At 37.9% G+C, this 24,986-nt stretch overlaps 1 protein-coding gene across 8 annotated transcripts in view; it reads left to right on the forward strand.

The window, feature by feature from the left end:
- The window catches only part of FOXP4 (forkhead box P4), a 175,681-nt gene that overhangs the window by 35,787 nt on the left and 114,908 nt on the right, over nucleotides 1-24,986 (forward strand). For 5 of the 8 annotated variants that reach the window (XM_039339780.1, XM_039339814.1, XM_039339789.1 and 2 more), the window contains exon 2: nucleotides 13,682-13,904. In XM_039339780.1, coding sequence (XP_039195714.1) covers nucleotides 13,698-13,904 — 207 coding nt within the window. In that variant the 5' untranslated portion in view covers nucleotides 13,682-13,697. Of the gene's footprint in view, nucleotides 1-4,174; nucleotides 4,302-13,681; nucleotides 13,905-24,986 lie in introns of those variants that run through there. The other 3 variants (XM_039339822.1, XM_039339829.1, XM_039339801.1) reach the window with 2 other exon arrangements.

Consider the following 24,986-nt stretch of genomic DNA (forward strand, 5'->3'; position numbering starts at 1 on the left):
GCGGTGCCTGCATCCCGACCTATTCGTGGAGATTGGGGGAAGGTTCAGTCCCGCAATACTGGACTTGTTCACCTCTCCAGTGAATTCCCAGCTCCCGAGGTTCTTCTCCCAGTTCCCTTCTCCAGGGGCAGAGAGGGCGGACGCCCCCTGCAGCCCATGGCCCAGGGAACTGTTATATGCCTTTCCTCCTCTCCCTCTGATCCCAGCAGTCATTCGCAAAATACTGCAGGAACAGGCAGAGGTCATACTAGTTGCTCCACACAGGCCAAGACAACCGTGGTTTGCCGACCTCGTGGGCCTTTCCATCTCCCCCCTGTGGAGAATCCCTCCAGGTCGCACTGCCCTCAGCCAGGGAGCCCTGCAGCATCCAGAACACCAGTGGCTCCAGTTAACTGCCTGGCACTTGAGTGGCGACTCCTGGCCCGAGAGTCCTATTCGACAGGAGTAATCACCATGATTCAGGCATCCAGATGCCCCTCTACGAACAGGATCTACGATGCCATTAGGAAAAGCTTTTGTTTATGATGCACCAGAAACCATGTCGATCTTTCGTCCATCACCATCCCGGGGATCCTGGAATATTTGTTGGAGGGGCTCAACAAGGTCTTAGTGCTTAATAGCATCTGCAGGCAGGTGGCGGCTCTGTCAATGGTGCTTGCATACGACAATTCTACTCCCTTAGTGCAGCACCCAATGGTGTGCTTCTTCATCAGGGGAGCGACCAACATGAAACCGCCTGCGGTCCATCGATATCCCTCTTGGGAACTGCTGCAGGTCTTACAGACCCTTACCTTACCACCATTCAAGCCCATTAAGACCTGTACACTGTGGCTCTTGTACATGAAAGTAGCCTTCCTAGTAGCTGTCACGTCAGCCAGACGCATATCGGAACTGGCAGCTCTCTCTGTCAGAGACGACCTGTATGTTTTTCACAATGACATTTCACAATGTCCTTCGATTGGATCTGTCATTTGTTCCCAAAGTAAATGCCTTGTTCCACAGGTCACAGGAAGTGATACTACCAGACTTTTGCCCTCGTCCATCTCACAGCTTAGAATGCCAGTGGCACACTCTGGATGTACGCAGGGCACTACGCCAGTACATCAAGTGGACCTCTGCCTTTCGCAAGTCAGAGGCACTATTTATCTCCTTTCAATGAGGCAGAAAGTTTTGTCATCGATTATAGGCAGGTGGATCAAAGCTTGCATTGCAAGGGCATATCAATCACACTCCCTATCCGTCCCAAGCCGTATCACTGCTCATTCCACCCGCAGCGCTACAACATCAGCAGCCTGGGCAACACAGACATCCATTGGAGATATCTGCAGGGCGGCGACTTGGTCTTCGCCTTCTCTATTCATAAGGCACTACAAGATAGACAAGTTTGTCTCGGCGGATGCTTCATTTGGCCGGAGGGTGCTATAACAAGTAGTGTCATCAAGTGGGACGCAAGCCCTGATTATTTCCTTCCCATAGGGACAGGGCAGCTTTGGTACATCCCATTCGTGGATTCTCCATCCTCATGCTGGAGAAGGGGAGTTGTCTTACCTGAACGCCTTTTCTCAGCATGATGATGGAGAATCCACACTGCCCCTTCAGTGTCTGTCAGGTTCTGTGTCGGGTAGGAGGAGCCAACGCGTCGGACTATCATCTGTATCTTTGCCTTCATCAAGACTGGGTGGGACTCTAGCCCAGCAGGAGGCGTGGCAAGTTTCAGACTTAGTCTAATTAGGCAGGAAGATGAAGTAAACCCATTCATGGATTCTCCATCATCATGCTGAGAAAAGGCGTTCAGGTAAGACAACGCCCCGTCTCACTCCTCTGTGGTTGCAATATCTTTAGTGTGGTTGCCTTGCATATAGCATTGAACTTTGACTCTAGAAATTTTATAAAGATTTGCAACAGTAACTGTCTATCAGTGGTAATATTCTTGGGTTAGTCCATAGTCTTGCTCTGGGAACTACTATAGATAGAATGTGTACCTAAAATCAATAAATGCAGTATATAATATTGAACCTGTTTTAGATGTGTATTTTTTGATCATGTGTTGAATGTCATCTTATCTTTTGGTCATTCTGGTTTAGACTTAGTGGATAATTGCTTCTAATTAACCCATACTTCATTCTTTCTGATAATGATAAATGCCCTTTTTCATAAACCCCTAAAAAAAACCCCCTAAACTGATGGATACATGAATTAGATTTTCTCTTCTCCTGAAGCAGCATTCATTCTATAGTCTTTTAAATATCTCTGTGAAGAAAGACGATTCATTTTACATCTATTTTCCATGTAAATTAAGATTTCTGCAAATCTTTTGGAACATTTCAAAAATGGTTTTGCTTAATATTTTAGAGTCTTGCTATTATATCAATAAATCTCCTCATGTACTTTATCTGAAATTCCGTGATTGTGGTAGATGGCATGAAGATTATGTTTGTGGTTCTACATTTTCTGTGATTACTTTAAGAGTCAAGTGTGTGGACATAGTGAAGGCAGAACCTTTGGTGACTGGAGATTCTGTGGCAGTTGGAAGTGGCATTGGGAAAGAACAGAAGATATGGAGATTCTGGTTGCTCCTTGCAACAAGTATATACTTGGCAAGATAATTATTTACCTGACATTTAGAAGAGGAGAAGCCCAAGGATATGAGGTGATAGATTTTTGCTGGCATAAGAAAACAGGGCCAAATATATGTAGAGATGTATTGGCAGTTGTATCCATCATTTAACTTGATTTGGATAAGGTATCATTGCAAGTCTCAACCAAATCAAGAGAAGTACTGCAATGAGACTGGAATAGAGAACTTGAGATATATCTTCCTGGTATAGGGAATAATGTTCAGAAAGGAGAAATAGTATTTCAGAAACACATTTTAGTTGACTAAAACAGTTTTGATAAACAAAAGGATAGATTAAGGCAGGCATATCAAACTGCAGGCCCGCGAGCCGGATGCATCATGCCGAAACTGCACCCACCTCATTGCCGGCAATGGGGGGAAAGTCCCGATACGTCGCACAATGTCACGTGATGTCACGAGTTTGACATGCCTGGATTAAGGGGACAAGAAATGAAAAGGAAATGTGGCATATTCTTGCTGCTTCTTCTTGCTGAAAAGAATATATACAATATATTTGAGTATATAATTGTAACAGGTTTTTCTATGAAAAACAGTAATTCATGACAACTTAGAGTTTTGTAGAATTTAAATATATTAATGCTAATAAAGAGATGGCATAGTTATTGGTAACTACACTAATGTACCTTCATATATTTAGGATAAAATGTGTATGAAATAAAGCTCCCATTTAAAATTCAAGAGGATAACTTGGGTCCTCAGCTATGTGTATGCTTATTCTCAGTGGGAGATCTGTCCACATAGCAAAACCAACTGATCTCTGCTCTCCCTCCTGGGAAACTCCAGGCATCCATCAGTCTGTTAATTGCACTAATTAGAGAGTGCTGAGGTGTTAATTGGAAAACCCTGGTATTGTGCCTGTTTAGGGGAAGAAAATGTCAATAAAAATTAATTGATGACTTGGCATGGCATGTGCACTTCACAGGTTAGCAGAGAGTCAAAAGATGTCAAGGCAAATGTTACTGCTCAGATTAAGCAATTGTTAATTAAAAAGTAGCAGTAATTAATATGCCTATTTGCCATATGGTATGGGGTCTGTACTCTAATAGTCTTTTTTTCTTCTTTTCTTCTCTCTCCTGGATTCTTTTTCATTGCCAAATAAAAATGCATTTGAAATAAACAAATAAGGATAGTAAAATGAAATGGCAATTATTGAATACATTTATTTTGATTCTACCTAAAAAGAACAGTAATTAGATATTCAGCTACAGTATTTCAATTAATCATTGTAAGATGAGTGTTTGCTCCTTTTGTGAAAATACTTTATATTCGCTTACGTAATTATTTTTTCCAAAGAGCGTGTAAACTACTAGTGTTTATTTAACATTGTCATTTTACATTTTATTTTTTACATGCCTAGCACCAGTTAGACTTTATTTTTACAACAAATAAATGGTATTAGCATCTTTTAAATCTAGCAATTTTCATTGATATGCCATTCAATACAGATCCAGAGTTCCAAGAACATATATTTTTGTGACCATGCATACTATATTTTGATTACAGATCTTGGCTTAATCATTGGTCATATAATCAGGACAAAAGGGGTGGTAATCTCACAGCTATATTCTGTGTCTTCATGGTGCTTCCTCGCAAATGAAAGAAAATGGACCTGCTGTAGATCAGTTGCCAAGGAGCATTTTGCACAACTGTGTCATTTGAGGCGGTAAAATACTTCATAATGCTTTATCTCCTATTGGCGTATTTAAAAATTAAGAATAATTTAGAAGTCTTTACTCATACAATTCATGGTAGACTGGGTCATCAGAATAATAGAATAACAGAGTTGGGAGGGACCTTATAATCCAACCTGCTGCTGAAGCAGAGACCCCATATCATTTCAGACAAATAGCTGTCCAATATTTTCTTAAAAACCTACAGTGACCAAGCACCCACAATTTCTGAAGACAAGCTGTTCCACTGAGTAACTGTTCTGCCAGGAAAATTCTCCTTATTTCTATGTTGGTTGTCTTCCTGATTAGTATCCATCCATTGCTTCTTGTCCTGCCTTCAGATGCTTTGAAGAATAGGTTGACCCCCTCTTTGTGGCAACACCTCAAATTTTGGAATGCTGCTATCATGTCACCCCTAGTCTTTCTTTTCACTAAACTAGGCATACCCAGTTCCTGCAATATGTTTTCGCCTCCAGTCCCCTAATTATATTGTTGCTCTTCTCTGCACTCTTTCTAGAATCTTTTTTATATTGTGGCAACCAAAACAGGATGCAATATTCCAAGTGTGATCTTATCAAGGCATTATAAGGTGCTATTAACATCAGAAAGGATAGTTCTCTTTTTCTTAGCAGAATATTTGTATTCTTCTGACCATATTCTATGAATTGGTATATAGTGCAGAAATAAGGAATTGAAGCAAACAATTAAACCCCCATGCTTATAAAACGTCACATCTTCATGTAAAGTGGACCTTTGATTTCTTAGACATGACATGCAGATATACATTATAATTATAAATATAATTTAAAAAACTGTTACAAGCTGCTCAGAATTGCCTTGAAACATGAGATGGACGGCAAACAAATTTGGTAAATAAATGACATAAAAACACATTATAGAAAATAAGCTTCTGGTAAACTGATTCTTCCCAGTTGTTATTGTTATATAATAGTACTGGGAATGTGACTTTTTAAAGTTATAGTTTCCAGCCTTTTGCTAACATGGCACATTTAAAAAGCAACTTTGTTAGGGTTGTTTTATGATTGTTCTGGGTGTAGATCTACTTTCATGGTTGTGTGATAAATGATTCTTTAAAAACTGGAAGAACAGGAATAAGCCTGTTCTTTCCTCTTCTTTTTCCAGCTGTATTTTTTTCCCCAATGTTCCTGGTGTTTGTCAATAGAGGGTTAACTATCTGACATATGTTTCTAAATCTGTAAACAGCTTTTTTTTTCTTAAATGCTTTGTAGAATATGCTCTCACTTGCTTCAGTACTTTTTCTCTTTACTTGAAAATTGGTTTTCTCACAAAATACATATGCTTGACAAAAATGGTCAAATGCACAGATGTTTGACAATTGAAAGTAATAAATGGAAAAAATCTAAAAAGGAAGAGAGAAAAAACTAACGTGCAGGAATAAAAAAAAGATGAAATATGTAGGTTTAGCTGTTAGCTTTGTGGAAGTGGTAAAACCTGATTTCAATAAAACTGTACAACTTGCATACCAATTCTGCAAGGTATAGGCCAGTGATGGCGAACCTTTTAGAGACTGTGTGCCCAAACTGCAACCCAAAACCCACTTATGCATCGTCGGGTGCCGGGTGGGTGTGGCCCATTGGCTGGGTGTGGCCAATTGGGTGGACGTGGCTGCGGTGGTAATGGCAGACTAGGTGGGACTAAAAAGTTCAATCAATCAATTCCAACTTTGTGAGATCTTTTTTTTCCCTGCGAGAAGTTGAAATTGACTGATTGATTGAACTTTTTTTTTTGTACACGGTGGCGGAGGCCTAAAGCAAAAAGGTTTTATAAAACCCAGCTGAAGGCCTAGGACTGGGGCGACGGCACGCGTGCCATAGGTTCGCCACCACAGGTATAGGCAAATAGAGCAGGCTAAACTGACTCTGGAATGTTCTTGTCAAAACTAGTTGTTCTCCAGGTACCATCTTTTTAGCTACCATCTAAGTCCAAAATAATGGTTAATAGTGACTGCTGGTCCTCAAGTTAATTTCCACATTGGCTAAAGACACATTGTTTTCATGGAAGTACATATGTCTTGGGATCATAGATATGTCCATGCAATTTTCTTTTTAATATGTAGTAATTTAAAATAACTGAAAACCTATTATTTGGTGCATGAGGTGCTGTATGTTAAAGTACTTTTCTTTTAATGGAAATTTTCTATATTATGGTAAGTGTTTCATGCTAATTTCACACCAGAGAGAAGTGTTTATCATGTTGAAAGTATGCTCCTCCCTGATAGTGGAAAGTCATTCCCTATATTTTAATCAAAGTTGTACTGGTTATCCATTTCATTCAGTATTTCCTATTATTGTCAATGCCAGCAGACATTTTTCAATAGAATTGCTACTTATCTTCAGTTATCATTAAAAAAATGGAGATGTCAAATATTGAATCAGGGATCTTCTGCATGTTGACTATGTGCTCTTCCTTTCAGAGTTTATACAAAATAGGCAATGACAATTCTGGTATGATTTTTCAACTGTATGTTTTCCTTCTGGGTCTGCCATGATTGGGATCTTCAGCCAAGCTATTTTCACCTTTACTTGCTTTCCTATCCGTGTATTAACTAAGTCTGAACCTGCTTAGCCTCCAAATCCAGACACAATCAGTTATGTGCTGCCACCTTCTGAAACACCATATTGTGGGCAAGACAAGGCTCCAGCTCTCTCCCCCCCATTTTTATTTTAAAATACAAGTTTAGATAATGCCAATTATATCCATTTTTGTATATAAAAGATGCTTGAATGGTCTATGTTCATACATGACACATGTCAATATTCTACGTAGAGAGTGAAAGACAATATTTTTAATTGAATTTATATTGTAGGCTTCCTTGGATTTATTATTATATTGTAAATGCAAGAAATGCATTAAAAGAACAAGACTTGTTAAATGTGCTATTGATGATTATATCCTTGAACCCAGTGCTATACCAGTAATGAATAATGAATGGCTTGATTGTCTTTCATGCTATCTGTCCATTACATATACTGTATCCTCATTCAAGCACAGCCTTAGATCTAGCCATGGAAAATATAAACAACAATGCATTTGTTATAAAATATATCTGAATTGTAGCAAGACATCCCTTGGAAGGTATACTCCACCTTGTATGAGAGATATAAGAGAATTCTGTGGATATTCATGTAGTAATGAATGTTATAAAAATGAAGTATTTCAAATAAAATGTCTATTTTTGAAAACCTGAGAGAAAGGAACAAAAAGGCTAGTAGAAATATATAAAACAAGAGAAGTTAAATCGTAAATATGTCTTAAGACAATATTTGTCATGTTTACTGCTAGGTAAAGAAAAATGATAGAGCAAGTTTTCTTTCTGACAATTGGTTTTACACCAGAGGTCCCCAATCTATGGGCCGCAGCCCACTACCGGGCTGTGGCCTCTTGCCCACCGGGCCGTGTGAGTGACTGGCCAATACATGTGCATGTGTGTGCACGCTCAGCCCCCCCTTGCACCGGCGGTAGTGTTGCCACAAGCCTCGCTCTGGCACTAGCAGCCCCATTTGCGGAGTGTGCATGCTCGTGGCCCTATTCTGTGCACGCATGTGCAGCCACTTTTGCATGTGTGCATAAAGGTTCCTGCCCTTCCCTTTCCCACTGGGCTGCCAACCCAGAAAGGTTGGGGACCCTGCTTTACACCATGGAGGGTAGTTTCTTATGAATTATGCAACATGTAGAGTTAATACATGCTAAAAGTAAAGTTTGGTTTGCATTTTGTTTTCAAAATGTTTGCTATCTTTTCTGATAACTTTGTAACTTCTGTGTTCCAAGAATTTTGTTTGATTTCATCTTATCCTTTATCCAGCATAATATTATTAACTAGAAATGTATATTTTCCATAAAACCAAGTTACAGTAATGTTCTGTCCTTGAAGTATGTACAAGTATGTCATTCTGTGTCACTCTGTGTGTACTTGATAGTGTGAAGGGTTACAGGAGGGAGTCGACAACTCCACACGTGAATTAATGTTATTCATACACCCTGTGGAAATGACTTTTGAAATGCATATAATCTCAAACATGCAAATGAGAAGCTTGCTTCATCCTGTTTAATATGAATGATAGCTTCTAAATAGCTATTATTACATGCCACATTTCAGCAATTATGTTGTTCCCAGTTTGTCGGTCTAACGTGCCAAAAAATAAAAGGCAAAATCCACATGCAGTAAAGAAAAGGTGGTAAATCCCACCCCTTCTTCTTCTGCCCCTTTTGCTTTCAAACTTTCACACTTTCAAGTGTGAGCTTTGTGCTTCATGTAATCTAGAAAACAGCAGTCTTGAAGGAAGCATGAATACTGTTTTCTTTATAGAGGAAAAAAATGAAAGACCCCAGTGTGTCTGTTTTTTGTTACTGTTAGTTTGATTCTAGACTTCTGAATGTAATTACAATAGCAGAAATTACTCATTGATTATCACTTAAAATTGGTGATAATCAGTTTAAAGCAATTGGCATTTCCTCCTCATATGATATTACCTAGCTGAGTAATGAAATGTTTGCAAGAAAATAACGAAGCTCAGAGAGCACTGAGGACCCCACAGTTCAACCCTGAGCTACAGATTTTCTCTCTCTTCCTTAAATTTCAATTTTCTAAATTACTGAAATACTTTGAATACATATTTGAGTCTGCTTTTACTTTGTAGATGAATAACTCATTTTAATAGTGGTAGAGGAAATACTGATCATGATTAGAAAACATCTTTAAGAGTTTCAACTTAAGAACATAAACAGCAGTACCTTGCAAGGACTTCTTTGAAGCTCCCTTCTCTTCCAGCCTTCCTATATTAAAGACATACTGGTACCAAATGCTGGGACTATCCAGAGACAATTCTTATGATAGACAAGCCTTGCTGGCAATTTACTCAGCAAGTAACCATTTCAGATTTTTGTTCATCTCATGATACTGACTGTGGTTTGAGCTGAGGGCAAAGCACACAAATTACTTTCAAAATTATTAGTTTGACTATCTGGGACAAATAAAAGTAAAATTTCTGCACTGTATTTTTTCATTTGAGGATCTGGGTATTTTTGCTTTGGTGAGAGGGGAATGGGAGAAATGTTAAGTTGTTATTGTTCAAACATTTAGGAAAGCTTTATCTTTCCCAAGATCACACATTCAAACTGGGAAGTGTATTGCCCCATACCAAGCAGGGGAGAACAGCAACACCTTATGGATCTTGCAATAATGAAGATTGTTGTCTGTGTACAGAGCTGAGAGAAGGAATTGATGATTGGGAATTTATATTATTCTCATTTTACCATGGGAGAGGGTGGCAGCATAAGGGCAAGCAAGTTTGCTTTTTGTTTCTCTTCATTCTAAGCCCTAACGTAGTTGAGAGGAAGGATTGACACATAGAGAGATGAATGCCTCCATTCTTCCCCCTCCTTCCTAGCTTTTAAAAGTTGTAATGGAGACTATCCTTTTACAGTTTAGAAGTTTTTAATGGGAAAATACATATAACCTTATTTGCATTATTTAATGTTAAAAAATAAAATTGGATGATATTCTGAACCTTTCTATAAAGGGTAGGAGTAGAATTACTCTCTGTTACTATATTGGAGAATTCAAGTATGACTGTCTTTCATAATGAATTCACATGCCATGGTGTGCTAATGGTTTTGAAGAAGTGAGCAGTCTTTCCCACTGTTGACCTCTTTATGCTGTTTAAGTACTCTCTTGTAATTTTTGAGTAGAGAGGTGTTGAGAGCCAGTGTGGTATAATGGTCAAATATTGGACTGTGACTGGGAAGACCCAGACTCAAGTTTGGTTTCAGCCAAGGAAACTCTCTGGTGAGTTTGGACATGTCACATTTTCTCAACCCAACCCACTGAATAGAATTGATCCTTGAGGTCAGAGGAATTGGAGCAGAGAATCCTGTGTAAGCAGCTTTGAGCTCATTGAAGTAAAGTGGGATACATATTTAACAAATAAATGAATATCTTTGTGTCCTGTGTCTGGAAGAATCATGTATCTTTGGTCATAATTGTGTGTGTGCGTGTGTGTTTCTCTCCTGATTCTTTGTCTTCACAAACATTTTGTGATGTAGAAATTGTAAACTCTCAGCTTTCCTAACTATTTTGCTCTCCAATTGTGTCGGCATGCAGTTCTTATCTTCACTAGCACAGTCATAGTTGCATATTATGGTAGCTATAGGTAAATATTCAGTATCTGAAGACACCATATGAGAAATCTTCTTCTGTATTTGGAACAGTTTCTTACAGTTTCTTTTAACCTAATTTAGCATTGCTTGTCTCTAATGAAAACTTTGAATTAGATAGCTGGAGCAACATTTTTCATGACAGATGATTTTCCAGCTTTATTCATTTACTTTCACTATGCCCAGCATTCTTCCTGCAAAGTGTCACTAATATGAGAGTTCTAGAGCTCCTTTGACAATACTTTCCTAACTACCTGATAGTGTCTATGAAGACACTATGTGTGCTTTCAGATCTCTCTGTGTGTGTTCTTTCAAATCAGTGTTTTGCTCCTGGTGACTGTTCCTGCAGTTTTCTTGGCAAAGATTTTGGATGTGGTTTGCCATTGACTTCTTCCTAGGGCTGTGAGAGAAACAGACTGGTCCAAGATCACTTAGCTGGCTAAGACAGAACTAGAACTCACAGCTTCCCAGCTTCTAGCCTCATGGCTTCTACCCATCACACCAATTTGGCTCTTCCTAATTTGAATACTGTCCACAAATAGGACTTTTTAGGAAATTTGTTGGACAAATGTTAGATTACCTACAGATGCCTTCAATCAAGCACTTTCTCACTGGTTTACATCCAGAAGTGTTCCTGTATAAAGAATGAAGGCAAATATACATTTCCCAGGATCCAATCTGGGTCAGTCACTGGGACCAGAAGTTTAGTCTTCTGTGTTTTCAGATTCATGCTGTAGCCCATCCTCAGGGAACTTCCCTCTCACAGAATGTGTGCTTTGGGCTGTACTATGAGTAATATTTATGTGATGCCTAGATGTGTGTAGTTTTTTAGTTGTTGATTGGGTTATTGTTGGCTGGTTATTAAGTTGTTGGCTCTTGTTTCCTTGTGCTGCCAAGTCCTTTGCTCTTAAGTACCTGATAAGCTGATGGTAAATTAGCACTCCGATTGACTGACAAGGGGCATGTTTCCCAAGCTTCAACCATTTTCCTGGATATTTTTGTACCCGCTCAGCCAACAATCTTAGTAGCTGTGAAATTGAATGTATGCCTTTGTTTGTTGCAATGTTCCTGTACAATTTGCACATATCAGATAGTAGTTGTGCATTACTGCCTGTTTTGTTAACAATGCTTGAACACAATGCAAATGAACAACACTCTGTCTCTGTATTAATTTGGATTGAAAAGTTGGGTTTAACCTGTAAGATCTCATGAGGTGGTGGTTGTGTTATACTACTGCTATATAAATTGCCCAGTTCTTGCTGTATGTACTTTAAGAGCAGATTAGTACCCAATGTAGATGATTTAGTATGCTGAATGCTGAAGTGGGGATATTGGTGTGTGTGTCTGATTAAAATATTTTATGATCCCCTTGTTAATTATAATAAATGTTATATTGTCTATTTTTCCTTTGGGATAGAATGAAAATTCTATTGAAAGATTTGTGCAGTATTTGCACTTAAAACATTGTATTTCCTTATATATGGATATTGGCTGGTTTTGTCTTTTTTTGGGGGGGGGGAAACAGATACAGATGAAATAAAAAATAAAATAAAATAATACATTTATTTTATTGATCAAATTATATAGCCACCTATTTCAGTGAAGGCGACTCTGGCTGGTGCATAACAATAATATAATAATAATTGTTTCTTGGTGACATAGGATTATACAAGTTATAGAAAAGAAAGGAAAAGAAAAAAGAAAGGAAAAGATAGGAATAAAATTCATGTTTAACAATACACATGATATTTACTTGGTATTTGTTAACTAGTACTATATAAAAGGGGCAGAGTTTTTGAACCACCTTCTTGCTTTCTGGTGAAATTGTCATTTCTTCAAACAATTTTTTGTGGTGACTAGAGAGCTAGGTAAAAGACTCCACAATATTATGATTAAACTGAGAGCATCATCAATTCACACTTACATTTTTATTGTACAATTTGCTATACCTCTGTGAAAGAACTTTATACAAGGGAGAGGTTTCTTGACATCAGAATGGGACAGCTTGCCACGGCCAATTCACCACAGTCAACTCACCATGGCCAATTCACCACAGCCAACTCGCCACAGCCAATTCACCATGGCCAACTCACTGTAGCCAACTTATTGCAAGACAACTTCCAACAGCCAACTTGCTACTCCCTATGGGACAATTCCACAATTTAATTTATTTAAAATAATTTAAAAATATATTTTAATTTTTGTCATTTACATTTTATTTTGTACCTCGTTTTGCATCCTTTCTTTAATGACCCTATTCCATCATTTCTTTCATATTAGTATGACTTTTGACCTGTGGCAGGTTGGCCATGGCAAGTTGGCCACGGTGAGTTGGCCATGGCGAGTTGGCCACGGTGAGTTGGCCATGGCAAGTTGTCCTAGACCAGTGGTTCTCAACCTGTGGGTCGGGACCCCATTTGGGGTCGAACGACCATTTCACGGGGGTCGCCAAACAACGCAGTCCGCCATTTTTTCCCCTTTTCCTTAGCTGTGCTACTCCCTTTTATTCTATTGGCTTTTGAAAGCCAATAGAATAGACTCTCTTGAATAGAGTCTAATTCTATTGGTTTTCAAAAGCCAATAGGAATTGTCCAGGCTGTCTCTGCCCTGCTGAGCCTGTCAAAAATCCCATTCTGCAAACGGTGCTGCACCAGTTGAGTAGTCCTCGACTTACGACCGGTTGAGTAGTCCTCAACTTACGACCAGTTGGGGGTCGCGGCATTAAAAAGGTTGAGAACCACTGTCCTAGACCTTCTTGACATCACTGTCTTCTATCTGAAACAATCCTGAATTTCCCTTTTTCTAACAGTCCTGAATTTCCCTTTCTCATAAGAACAATATTGAAAGGAAAAAAGAGATGTATTTGATTGGTAATGTTGGTTCTGCATTGATGGCCTTGTTTTATTAGTTTTATTATCACAGATGTAGTACACCAGAAATTATTTATCAGAACAGGAATGCATAATCTGGTTATAAATTCAATAATACCAAATGGGTCAAAAAACTATATTTTAAACACAAAAATAGTCAGTGTATAAATCTTATTCTCTGCAAATCTCCTTTGCAAAGAGGATAAAGGAATAAAACATCACCTGTTGGAATGCTATCCTCAAACATAATTTGGAACCTGCAGCTCACACTTTTGCTCAGATATCTTGTTATTTCTTTCTTTATAAAGGTGCTGCTAGCAAGTCATGATGGTTGAATCAGCCTCAGAGACAATACGTTCTACTCCTTCCAGTCAAAATGGTGTCAGCAGCCTAAACAATCCGACTGATGGAGGAGGAGGAGGTGGTGGTGGTGGTGGTGGAGGAGGAGGATGTGGAAGAGAGGGAGGAGCCAGTGGAGAAACCAATGGAGAAATGAGCCCAGTGGAACTCCTCCATTTTCAGCAGCAGCAGGTACTGTGGACTTGATTCTTTTATTTTCTTTCTTAATTCTCTTTCTCATTTCCCTTCAGTTAAGTAGGTCTTAACTTTAGGAATATTTCCCTCTTTTTTTCTTTGACTTCTATGCTGCTTTCTGATGGAAAATGCAGATAATGGAAATGCAAATAGAAAAGTTATAAATCAGGTGAATAACCTGTAGATGGTAGGTCTCACGTTATATTTGTTTTTTTGCATTCATAAACATGTTACCCCTGGATGAGAAGAATCATCCTCATGATACTTCTCTGTTGGTGTGGTGATGTTTTTAACATAAACATTCATCCATGAGGATATTTGAGTGCATCTTCTTATTAATAAATCTTGCTAAGATTTCAGGATTTAAGATACAAACCTGGTGCAAGTTGTTCCCCTATGTAGTTCAGAAACCACATGTGGCCATCCTTAGAAATACTAGAAATACTGCTTTGGTGACAAAATAAAAGCATTTGAAATGGCCATAAACACTCTAGAAATATTTCAACACTTTCCACATTTTTGATTTATAAAAGCAGTTGTCAGTTTAGTTATGTGTTTATGCTCTGTATCTCTATGCTTGGTTTCATTAAAACTATTGTTCAACACTTAACTCTTGTGCTTCTTTAGTTTGTTTTATAAATAGCATTTGAACAATGGCTTCAAACAAATTTTGCAAAAAAAATTTGTAAAGTTGTAAAGTTCCTTTCATTTCAGTTATTATAGTCAATAACTTAATAAGCATTCATTAGTACATATTTGAATAATTATTCTATAGGTGAAGACGTGAACAAACATTAATTTGAAATGGTACTTCATGTTTCAAAAAGCAGTGAAAATAAACACGTTAGTAATAGCCTATCCTAACATCTGATGTAATGTAACACATCAAGAAAACATGCATATAAACATATTGCACATCTAAATCCTGTTCACTGTCATAATCTGATATTTGTGTTCCCTCCACCATCCAAGTCTTATATTTCTTTCTTTATTTTTAGATAGCTGTGTATTGTTGTTATGCAGAGGCAATTAAAAAGTTCATGAACATCTAATTGCTTTACTTTGAAGACTTATTAACTATAGAGTTGATAGCACTTCACTTTAAAATGCGATATCATATGTTTGTGTGTGTGTGTGTAAAACCACTCATCTCCCTTCTTCCCATTTCCCCAATTTCCTACTTGCTCAATTTACTATTTGAGTAAAATGAAAGAGAAGGCTTTCCCCAAGAAAATTGCCAAATAACTGAAGATTCCACCAACAGAAAATGCTACCTGTCATCTCAACCATTCAAAGCAATACAGTAAGCAACTTCTGCTTGCAGCAAAAATGTTGTAATGCAACAGTTATGTAATTTGGTGTAGTTGCAGCCAGATAGGGTCCAGGCAAAATCTTTCAAAAGGATTTAAAGATTATTTGAATAACTTGCAATTAGAAAACTTCTGTTCATTAGCAGAGTCACTGGAGGCATCACAAACAATAAACATATTAAAACATACCCATGTATGTTCCTAGGGCATCATAAATATAATAATTTGCCATATCCAATGGCTAATTTTAACAGTGCGGGATATTTTTAAGCACAGTTAGGGAGGTATTGTTAAAGTTCCGTTATCCTGCAGCTATATTAAGTACATAAAAATGGACCAAGGATCATTTGCATTCACTGTTTCTTATTGGAATTCTTAAGAGGGACAGTTTGCTTGCTTGCTGTTTGTCCATATATCTATCCATCCATTTACCCTCTTCTCTCCAAGCCTCTAAGAGGAATTGACAGTGAATGCCTGTCAATGTAGTTCTGCATTACACAACTGAATGTGGTTGTTATATTGCTGTGTATGAGTTGTTTTGTATGCTGACTCTTCTGTTAATTTTGCTTTGCCTGCACATTTGAAAATGGCAGTCCCAGTGATTCTAGAACTGTTTGTGAAGTAGTATGTACTTGCTACATTGTATATTAGGCATTCAATAATATTCCCAAGCAGTGTTCTACTTACCAAGCACAACGTCATCTTATCTATTATAGTGAGAGTGTAATCAATCAAGAAATAGCTGGTAAAATTTTCAAATACATAGATAACTTATGGCTTAGTTAGATAATTAGTGTCTACATATAGAAATGCACTTAAACATGTCATCCAGTTGATTCTTCTGTTAGCTGACTCTGCAGTTGTCTCGAAAACTGCAGTTAAAGAATACTCATCATAGTTTCTCAATGCATTGAACTGAGTTTGCAGAGTTCTATTCTTGGGACTGATTCACTTTAGCATTCTTATTAATAAATTGGAGAAAGAAGGAGAGGGATTGCTTATCAAATTTGCAGATAATACAAAACTGGATTAGTAGTTTAAAACAGAGGTCCCAACCCCTGGGCGGTGGCCCACTACTGGGCCTTGAGCCTTTCAAAACTGGGCCATGGAACTGGCAGGTGAGCACTTGTGCACGTGCGTAATACCATCCAGTTATAGGGTGTAAAAGAACTGATTTGTTAGTAATGCATATGAAATTTATATTGGAATTATTTACTATCTCACTCAATAGATAGCTTGTTTTTATTTCAATCAGCAGAGTGGCACTGCTGCCACCCCCCCACCCCATTTTTGTTGCATGTATAGTTATGGCTGGCTGGTGCATATGTGTGCGCACAGCTCAACTTGTGTGAGTGGCACAAGCAGCAAGCCGGTTCCCCTCTCCCCACCGCTGGGCCACCAAGCCGTAAAGGTTGGGGACCTGCCACCTTAAAGAGACCTCAGAAATGAGGAAAAATAATGTGGCCCCTTTGCCTTTAGAAGCAAAAGGCCACGTTGCTTTATAAAGAAGTGTTGAAGAAGTGCTTCACACAGATTTCTATCAAAGCAGCTCAGTCGTTTGAAACCTTGCACAGAGATTGTATATACTTTATTAAATAATCAGATAATTATTCATTTGCTGTATCTACCATCTCTTGCTCTTCAATTACCTAAGCTTATAATAAATCACTTTATAGTTCCATCTTGTAGTTACTGGTTTTTTAGATCAGCTTTATGGGCTATGTCATAAATCCCTACTATCCCCTGTTTGAAAGATTGGCTATACCATGCTTCCGTAAGTTCCATTTGCTCACAAGAAATTCAAATAATTGTCTAGTGGGATTAAATCATTATGCTACTTTTGATTCTTTCCCTGGTCTTTGCCCTAAAAAAACATGATATTCTTTTAAAAAGCATGTGTTTTCTAATGTATTATACCTTTGACCCAAATTTTAGGCAGATCTTGTCAGGATATTTTTTGTGTGAATTGAAAAGTCCACATGGGGAGTTTTCGCTCACAAAATGTGCATTTACCCATGTTCAGAAATGATGTGTGTGCGCGTGTATGTGTATATATTTCTCTATAGCTCTATCTCTGTCTCTATTTCTATCTCTATCCCAGGAATGACATCAGAACTCTCTTTCCAAAAGAGTGCAATGTTAGGACTACTTAAGATACTGAACAGAACCCTCAAAATCCCAGGCCTCTGGTAGAAGACCTGAGATTGAGAAAGGACATACTCCACATAGGGCTGAGAAGGGTTTTTTAAAAATCAACAATGCAATATGCTTGGACTGTTTTGATATGTTCTTTTAAATAAAGAAGTATGTACAGATCTTGCTACGTTTGCTGCCTATAAAAGAAAAGTGTAGGAACTACAAGGATTTTTCTGCTTGCATTTTTATTTTTTCTTAGACATTTAGATATTTATTTAAAGATACATGTGGATATAGTATTTACACAGCAACTGCCCAGATGTGTCTGAATATGTATGCATATATAAATACATGCTAGTTAGCTCTAAAATAAGTGAAGGGTCCTTGGTGCTCTCTGAACTTGGTTGTTTTCTTGCAGATGTTTCATTATCCAAACTAGTCATTTCTAAAATAAGTTTAAGAAAACATAATATGTCGTCCTCATTTACTAAATAAAGCGATGAGTTGAACTATATTGGAGATTGCCTCCCTAAGCCATACGTATTAGTGTCAGAGCTGTAAAAAATGTCTATGATACTTTAATAGCTAACACTGTAAGTTCATTACCTGATTAACAACTATTTCTTATTCAGTCAAGCCTCTGTTTTCCTGATCTGAAAGGAAATTGTGTGCGTCCTGCTTTTTGGAATCCCCTGCAGAATGATAGAGATGCACTTCCCTCTCCTGTTACAGATGAGTTTGTGCTTGTGGCTTTAGTAAAGTCTGTTTTCATAATGTCTAGAATCTTGGCACTGTAATTCAATTAATTACTTTGTAGGCTCTATTTCACTACGGGTCTAAGTACTGCAGTCTCAACGAGCAGAAAGTCCTTTACTGAGGGGTGCTGATTGGTTGGGCCATTAAAGTTCACAGAAGAAAAATTATGTCATGTTTACACAATGCCTCTCCCAATCAATGTGGGAATTGCCAGATATTTCCAAACAAGAGCTTATACTATGATACAGTTTGACTTGGTGTTGTACTGTGCATGCCAAAGATGTTCAGACTCACCATGTACCACTCAGAGGCAACATATACTATGTTTATGTATTTATTACACTTATTTGTATAGGGTTACAAAAAGATCTGTGGTGTAATTATTTTGAAGAGGTGCTTATGAAACATTCAGTTAGATTAGTTAACCATTGGATTTTTGGATTCCATATGAACTGGCCAAGTGGATGATGGTTCTCTCCAAATATCTTTTCATTTATAAATTATGTATTTTTGAAAATATAAGCAATTGTATTAAGTTTAAATGCTTTTTCTGTTTATAAGATGGCTTGTCTACCTGTTCAAAGTAAGTGCAGAAATATGTTTGCTTCCCTTCCTCTTCTCTGCAGCATACTTAGCATCATTCACTGTACCTTATTAGGCAGATATTTCTTTATTTAATTTATATGCCACCCATCTCACTAGCCAAAGCAACTCTAGGCGGCTTACAGTGCCATAAAATCATAAATACAAAAGTATTGAAATCAACCAAGAAAGACTAAAAACTAAAAGCATGAATAGTAGTAGCCTTTTGTCTTCTCAGTCCACCAACCACCTCCAGTGTAATGCTCTCCCATCGAGGCCCCAAGTCAACCATCAGAGCCAAGATTTTAAGGCTCTTCCAGAAGGCTAAAATGGTTGTGCTAGATCTCACCTCTGGTGGCAAGATTAACAGAGGTCGGGGCCCAGCAGAAAAGACTCTTCTCCTAGACCCCACAGTCTGAAATTCTTTGACCGACGAGGTCTGTAGAAAACCTAACTTATGTCCCTCAGAAAGTGCTCTAAAGGCAAGGAAGGTGGAAGTTGCTTTAAAATGCAAGTCCTATAGGTACGCTATCATAGTGGGATCAGACTGAACAAGATACGTTTGACAGGATTGTTGCAATTTATGTAATGTTCCCTACTCCTTTCTTGTATTGGAAGCATTGTAATTATTGTTGCTATCATTATGGGCAATATTAACTGCAGTTTATTTTTTTTTCCCCTTAGCCTGCAAGGATCATAGTATTGTCTCCATTATACAGGGGGGGAAAATGCTCAGCCTATATCTTCCCTTTGTAGAATGGATTGAGATATGAAATAATGTGCTAAATAATATGGAGGTTTGATGCATTTTTAAGAAGAAGAATGTGAAAAATTGGTCTATTGAAAATTTGTATGTTTTTTTAACAAAATGTTATGTGATTTGTAGCATTCCGAGGGCTGTACAACTCTACGTGGGATATAAGTTATCCATGCCTCCAATATAGTTGAATGAAGTGATAGAAGTGATAGAAGAAATGAATATTCTTTAATGTCCTTTACTTTCTCAGAAAAAGGCAGATCTAGCAAAGATGGTTACTTAAATCTATCCTTCCATTTATGTAACTTAACTGAAAAAGGAGGCTGTAGACATATGTATGTGTGCACAACACACATGCACACTTGAAATTATCCCAAATAATGTTTGCTTTCACTTAAATGCATTCTCTGATGTATATAATTAACCTGTGGAACTCATCAGTGCGAGACAGTACTTAAAGGCAGAGGAAGTTTTGAACACAGATGGCATCTGCAGTGACAATAGCTCAGATGAGAATCATTGGTGCCATCAATCTTCATGCTTCAGGAAACAAGCTGAGCAGCAGCTGGGGTCAGTAATAAATGTCCCCATCTATAGAGTTTTGCACAATTAGGTACTTCATGAAGGATTTACACCTTCTCCAGAAGTATCCCATATCTGCCCCTGCTTAAAAGGGTAACCTAGCCATAAGCTTGTTCCTGTCTGACAACTTCTGTCTTTTCATGGTGCTTTAGACTCCAATACACTTTACCTCAATGCTTTTTCAATGCTTTTTCCTTTTGAACCCTAATTCTCAAGAGGAAAAAGGAGAAAAAGAAAATATAGACTATAAGGAAGACTGCAAGAGAAATATTAGTTTATTTTCAGGTATTGGGCCAGTGCAAAATGCAGTGTCTAATAATCAGTTAAAAAATATCTGTGCTATAAGATGAAAGAAAATTTGTTCTGAATAATTTCTCTCTGAGGATAAATAGGTAATACCAATAAATGAGGAAATTTTTCTGGTATAGGACTGAATGTAATTTAATTTGGATTCATTTGGAAAAATACAATGTCAATGCATCATGGGCTGTGTGTATAATGTTCTTCATCAAATTCACTGATGACAGTTTCTCTTAACTTGGTCTTCGCCAACCTAATACATTTGATAAGTGGGAACTTCATTTCTAGGATAATCTAGCTAGCATGGGTAATGTTGAGAATTCTGGGAGATGAATTTCATTAAGGTGGATAAGATGTTCAAGTTGTGACTATATCTTCTAACTACTTAATGAGCATTCTGGAACCATGAGTATAAATGTATCAATTTAAATGGTGGCACATTGGTTGGAATGCAGTATTCCAGGGTAGTTCTGCCGACTGCCAGCAGTTCAATCCTGATTGGCTCAAGGTTGACTCAGCCTTCCAACCTTCTGAGATTGGTAAAATGAGAACTCAGATTGTTGGGGGCAATACGCTGACTCAATAACTGCTTAAAGAGGGCTATAAAGCCCTATGAAGTGGTATATAAGTCTAAGTGCTATTACTATTGCTAATTTCTTGGAAGGTAGGCTGAACTTAAGTAATAGATGTCCAACAAATCATATACCCTATGAAATGATGTTTCAGAAATGTTTAATATTGCATGGAGGATGGCAGGACACAACATCTGAATGGAACTTAGAGTCTCACAAATATACTGCATGTGCTATGTTGAACTGATACTCTTGGAGTGAAAGTGTTGGCTATGACTCTTCAAGATGGCAACAAATAATACCTTGACAAGCTATATATCAATGTGATGATAGATGGTCACAAATGCTAGCATCATTCATTTGCTTCCATCTGCCTTCTAAAATTAAGAAAAAGTATTTATTCCAGCTTAATTTGCTGTTGCAGCATGGATAGCTGCATGTTAAAATGCGGATAGCTATGAAAGTATTCTAATCCTTTCTTTCAGTTGAAGAAGACAGTCTGAACAAAGATGTCTCAGGCATCCTAAGCTCTTGAAGTGTCTGGAAGGGAAACATTCACCTGATTGCTAAGCAGAGTATGCTGTAACAAACTTAGCTATTTGAATTATAGTGGACCCATTCACATAACATAATAATTGCATATACACAACATTGTGTGTTTCTGGCTTCACAGTCTCATCCAACTGACTAACCAATGGGGAGACGCCTTCCTTAGTCACATATCCAGTTGAGCAACTTGTAGCCCTTGTGCACTAAAACTACTGATATATGAAACAATAAAAACCACAACCACAATCCTTGGAGTTCAAATCAGTCCTGTGTCTACTATCATACTTTCTTCTTGTGGTGACAGAAAGGGGGATTTCCCCTAAACACAAATGTACCTGGCCACCACTATAATGCCTTCACCAGATAGATCAATGCATAATCCTTGTTTCCAATATCAAAAATATTTTGTGGAAGCTGCCCATAATTCCATAAACCACCTACACATCTCATATATCAGGTGAGTTGATTGTGGAATACATTATGTTGACCAACTATTCTTACATGGAGCTGCTCTGGGCAATGTGATATATAGATTTAGTCTACAGTATCCAATATGTGGCAATCATAACTTTATCATAAAGCATGTTAGTTGAAATAATGCTTCTTGTCTCAGTGTATAGCCTCTGGCTTATATTATTGAATTAAATTGTTTTTGCAGATGAGCATTCAGTAATGCATCCTATCATTTTGTTAGAGGGAGAAATTGTCAAATTCCTTCCAAGTGGTAATATATTTTTACAAAATAATTGAACATCTGGCCTAGGAGAAAACAATTACACAACCTGTGAGAGATGTACACCAACTATCTTTCTATAAAGTGACAAAGTCATTTGCTCAAGCCACAGTAAAGGCACTTCTGCATGGCAGCCTTAAGCTGCTTGTTTGTGCTAAAGCCAGCTGGAAATTAAGCTAGCTTAAGAAACAGCTGTCTGGAGTTCAAACTCTTCATCAGCTTTAGCAATGATGTTGGATAGGTGTCTTGTCCAGATGGTGATTGCCATGGCCCCTGATTGGTAGATTCCCCTGCTTCTTTGCCCCTCTCACCTGGTCTGGAAAATCAAGCACCACTCACCATGTGGATAAGTCTTTAAACGTGTGGTTTCCACTTTTAGACCCCTTTTTCATTAACTCCCCCCATATTTGTGGCATCTTCCTTTTTGTATGCTGGCGAACTAGTCTTTTGAAAAAAGGAAAGACCACAATTTCCCCATTCTTCACTTGGGCTGGAAGGGTTCAGCTACCTACGAGACTGCCTGCTTAGAAAAGGGCATGCAGGCTGGCAGCCCAGGACAGAATGCCAGGGCTTGAAGGCATTTGCTCCACAAAGCATAGAAGCCAAGCAGAGTGGAGGCATTTGCTGATAATAAAATGAAGGAGAGTGGGTGGATCACTCAGCACTATTTTTGAAAGCAGAAGTCAAAAAATGCCACTTTTGATGCAGAACAAGGAAAAGCAAGTATAGGTTGCTTCAGCAGTGGGTTGTAGTGAAGAAGAGGGCAAGCTAAGGATGACATTATGCATTACAGTTCTTATCCTCATGTTTGAGAGAGCAGTGTGGAGGAGCCCTAAATGCTGAAGCAGTGAATCTCTGGCTTTTAGATTGCTGTTTGGTCTGAAATACGATTTTTTGATCTTTTGGTAATTTGTCCTTTTTGTATCAATACATAAATAATCTGCAAACTGAAATCAGTTGATAAAGATATTGTGAAGATGTCTATTCCAAACATGGAGTTTAAAAGAAGCCTTTAGATAATATAGAAAAGAATTTTGTTGTGATTATTCCAACTGTTGTACAGGTATAACATGTTCTCTCCACCTCTTCCCAGGCAGACAGAGTGCCCAACTCCTGAGCTTATGGTAAACAAGGTCTGGAAACGTGAGCTGGGCTGTGGAGTAATGAGGTGACAGAAAGAGAGAGAGATAAACAAAGAGAGTCAGAAGTCAGGCATCTGACAGGAGTTTAGACTGAAACAAACAGCATTGGCAAGAGAGCACACGTCACTTTTGAACAAGACAGAGTGTCTGTTTCCATGCAACGGGCAGAACTGAAGAGCTTGTTTAAACAGAGATGAAAGGAGCAGGGAGACGGGCTGACCTGTAGCCAGTGCATGGTCCTGATGTTAGAAAAAAGGAAGAGAGGTGTAAGGAAAAGAAGAGAGTTGCTGAATCCTAATTCAGAGTGTTTTAAAAAGATCTGGGATAGGTAAGTAATCACCTTGAGAATTCCATGCAGAGGTATCAGGAAGTTTGGGCTGTTTCATCAATTTAACAAAGAGGAAAGTAGAACCACCTCTGTTGCTAAATCTGTGCCCTCAGACTGACAAATAGGACAGCTACTTGGTATCTAAGGGAAGAGTATTTGAATCCAAAATCAGAAATCAAATGTTTTGGGATTTATTTTTATTTTTATTTTGGCTAATGGTGGTTACTTCCCACTTCTGGACTCCTGGACTCATAAGTCTAGTTAGTTTTCTGTATCTTCTGAAAACTTATCAGTTTGTCATACTTTTCAACCTCATATTCCTGCTGTTTATGGCATGTCTTTTAGCTTTTCATCTTTTTTTTTCTACAGCCTTTCTCTGTCCACCTTGCCCTTTCTAATTTAATGCAGGATGGTCTCTAAGGAAACATTAAATATTGTGTGCAGCTGTTAAAAAAGCAGAAACAGTTATTTTATGTTCTGCATTTTACTAAGAGTCTATAGTCAGGACCTGTGTTTGTGTTTATTAACTGTAGAGCAGCTTGAAATTGAAAGTACTTTTATAAGTAATAGTACATTTGTATAATAACAGGTACATTTGTATAATAACAATTTGTATAATAACAATGTTCTTATGTAGATATATTGCTAGAATACATTAGGCCTCTGGCTACCTTTGAAAGAGATATTTTGGAACACATGGAGCATGAATACAGTTCTTGTCTGTGATTCATTAAAACAGTCATGTCTGTTTCCAGAATTTTGTGGTTTCATCAAATATGTCTCCTGCTTTCCCTTTGCAGATACTTAAAAAAAATATGTTTGCTTGAATGACTCATATATAGATACCACATTCTTACTCCTGCACATTCTGAAGCTTTGCATAGTCCTTTATAGATATTATCACTTGCCCAGAAAAGCTACCAAAACATATATAGTGGTGCTAAGGAATGTTTTAAAATGCTTCTTCCCACATTTCCTATCCAGGCACCTATAGATCATGCAGATTAATGTTTGAATCTGAAATAGTAGTGCTGCATGAACAAGTTTCTTATGCAATAAAAAGTATTATATATATAAAGCTTCTACAAGTAATCCTGGTACACAGTAAAGCTTTTCAGTGACCTGCATCAGCAAATAGATCTGAATTGATCCTTCACAAATTGCTTGTGGAAGCTGAAACTAAAATACTGAATTCTCAAATCTTGGTAGAGATTTAGTTGGGCTCCTAAGCACATTGTTAAAGAAATAAGTACATGTGTTTTGCAACCGCAACCTAGATCAAGGGTTGTGCTTTTGTTGGAGAACTCTGGGCTCATTTGTGCTCCTTACACT

The sequence above is a fragment of the Crotalus tigris genome, unplaced genomic scaffold, assembly GCF_016545835.1.
Source record: "Crotalus tigris isolate CLP2741 ecotype Arizona unplaced genomic scaffold, ASM1654583v1 scf7180000017550.10884619, whole genome shotgun sequence".
Lineage (NCBI taxonomy): Eukaryota > Metazoa > Chordata > Lepidosauria > Squamata > Viperidae > Crotalus > Crotalus tigris.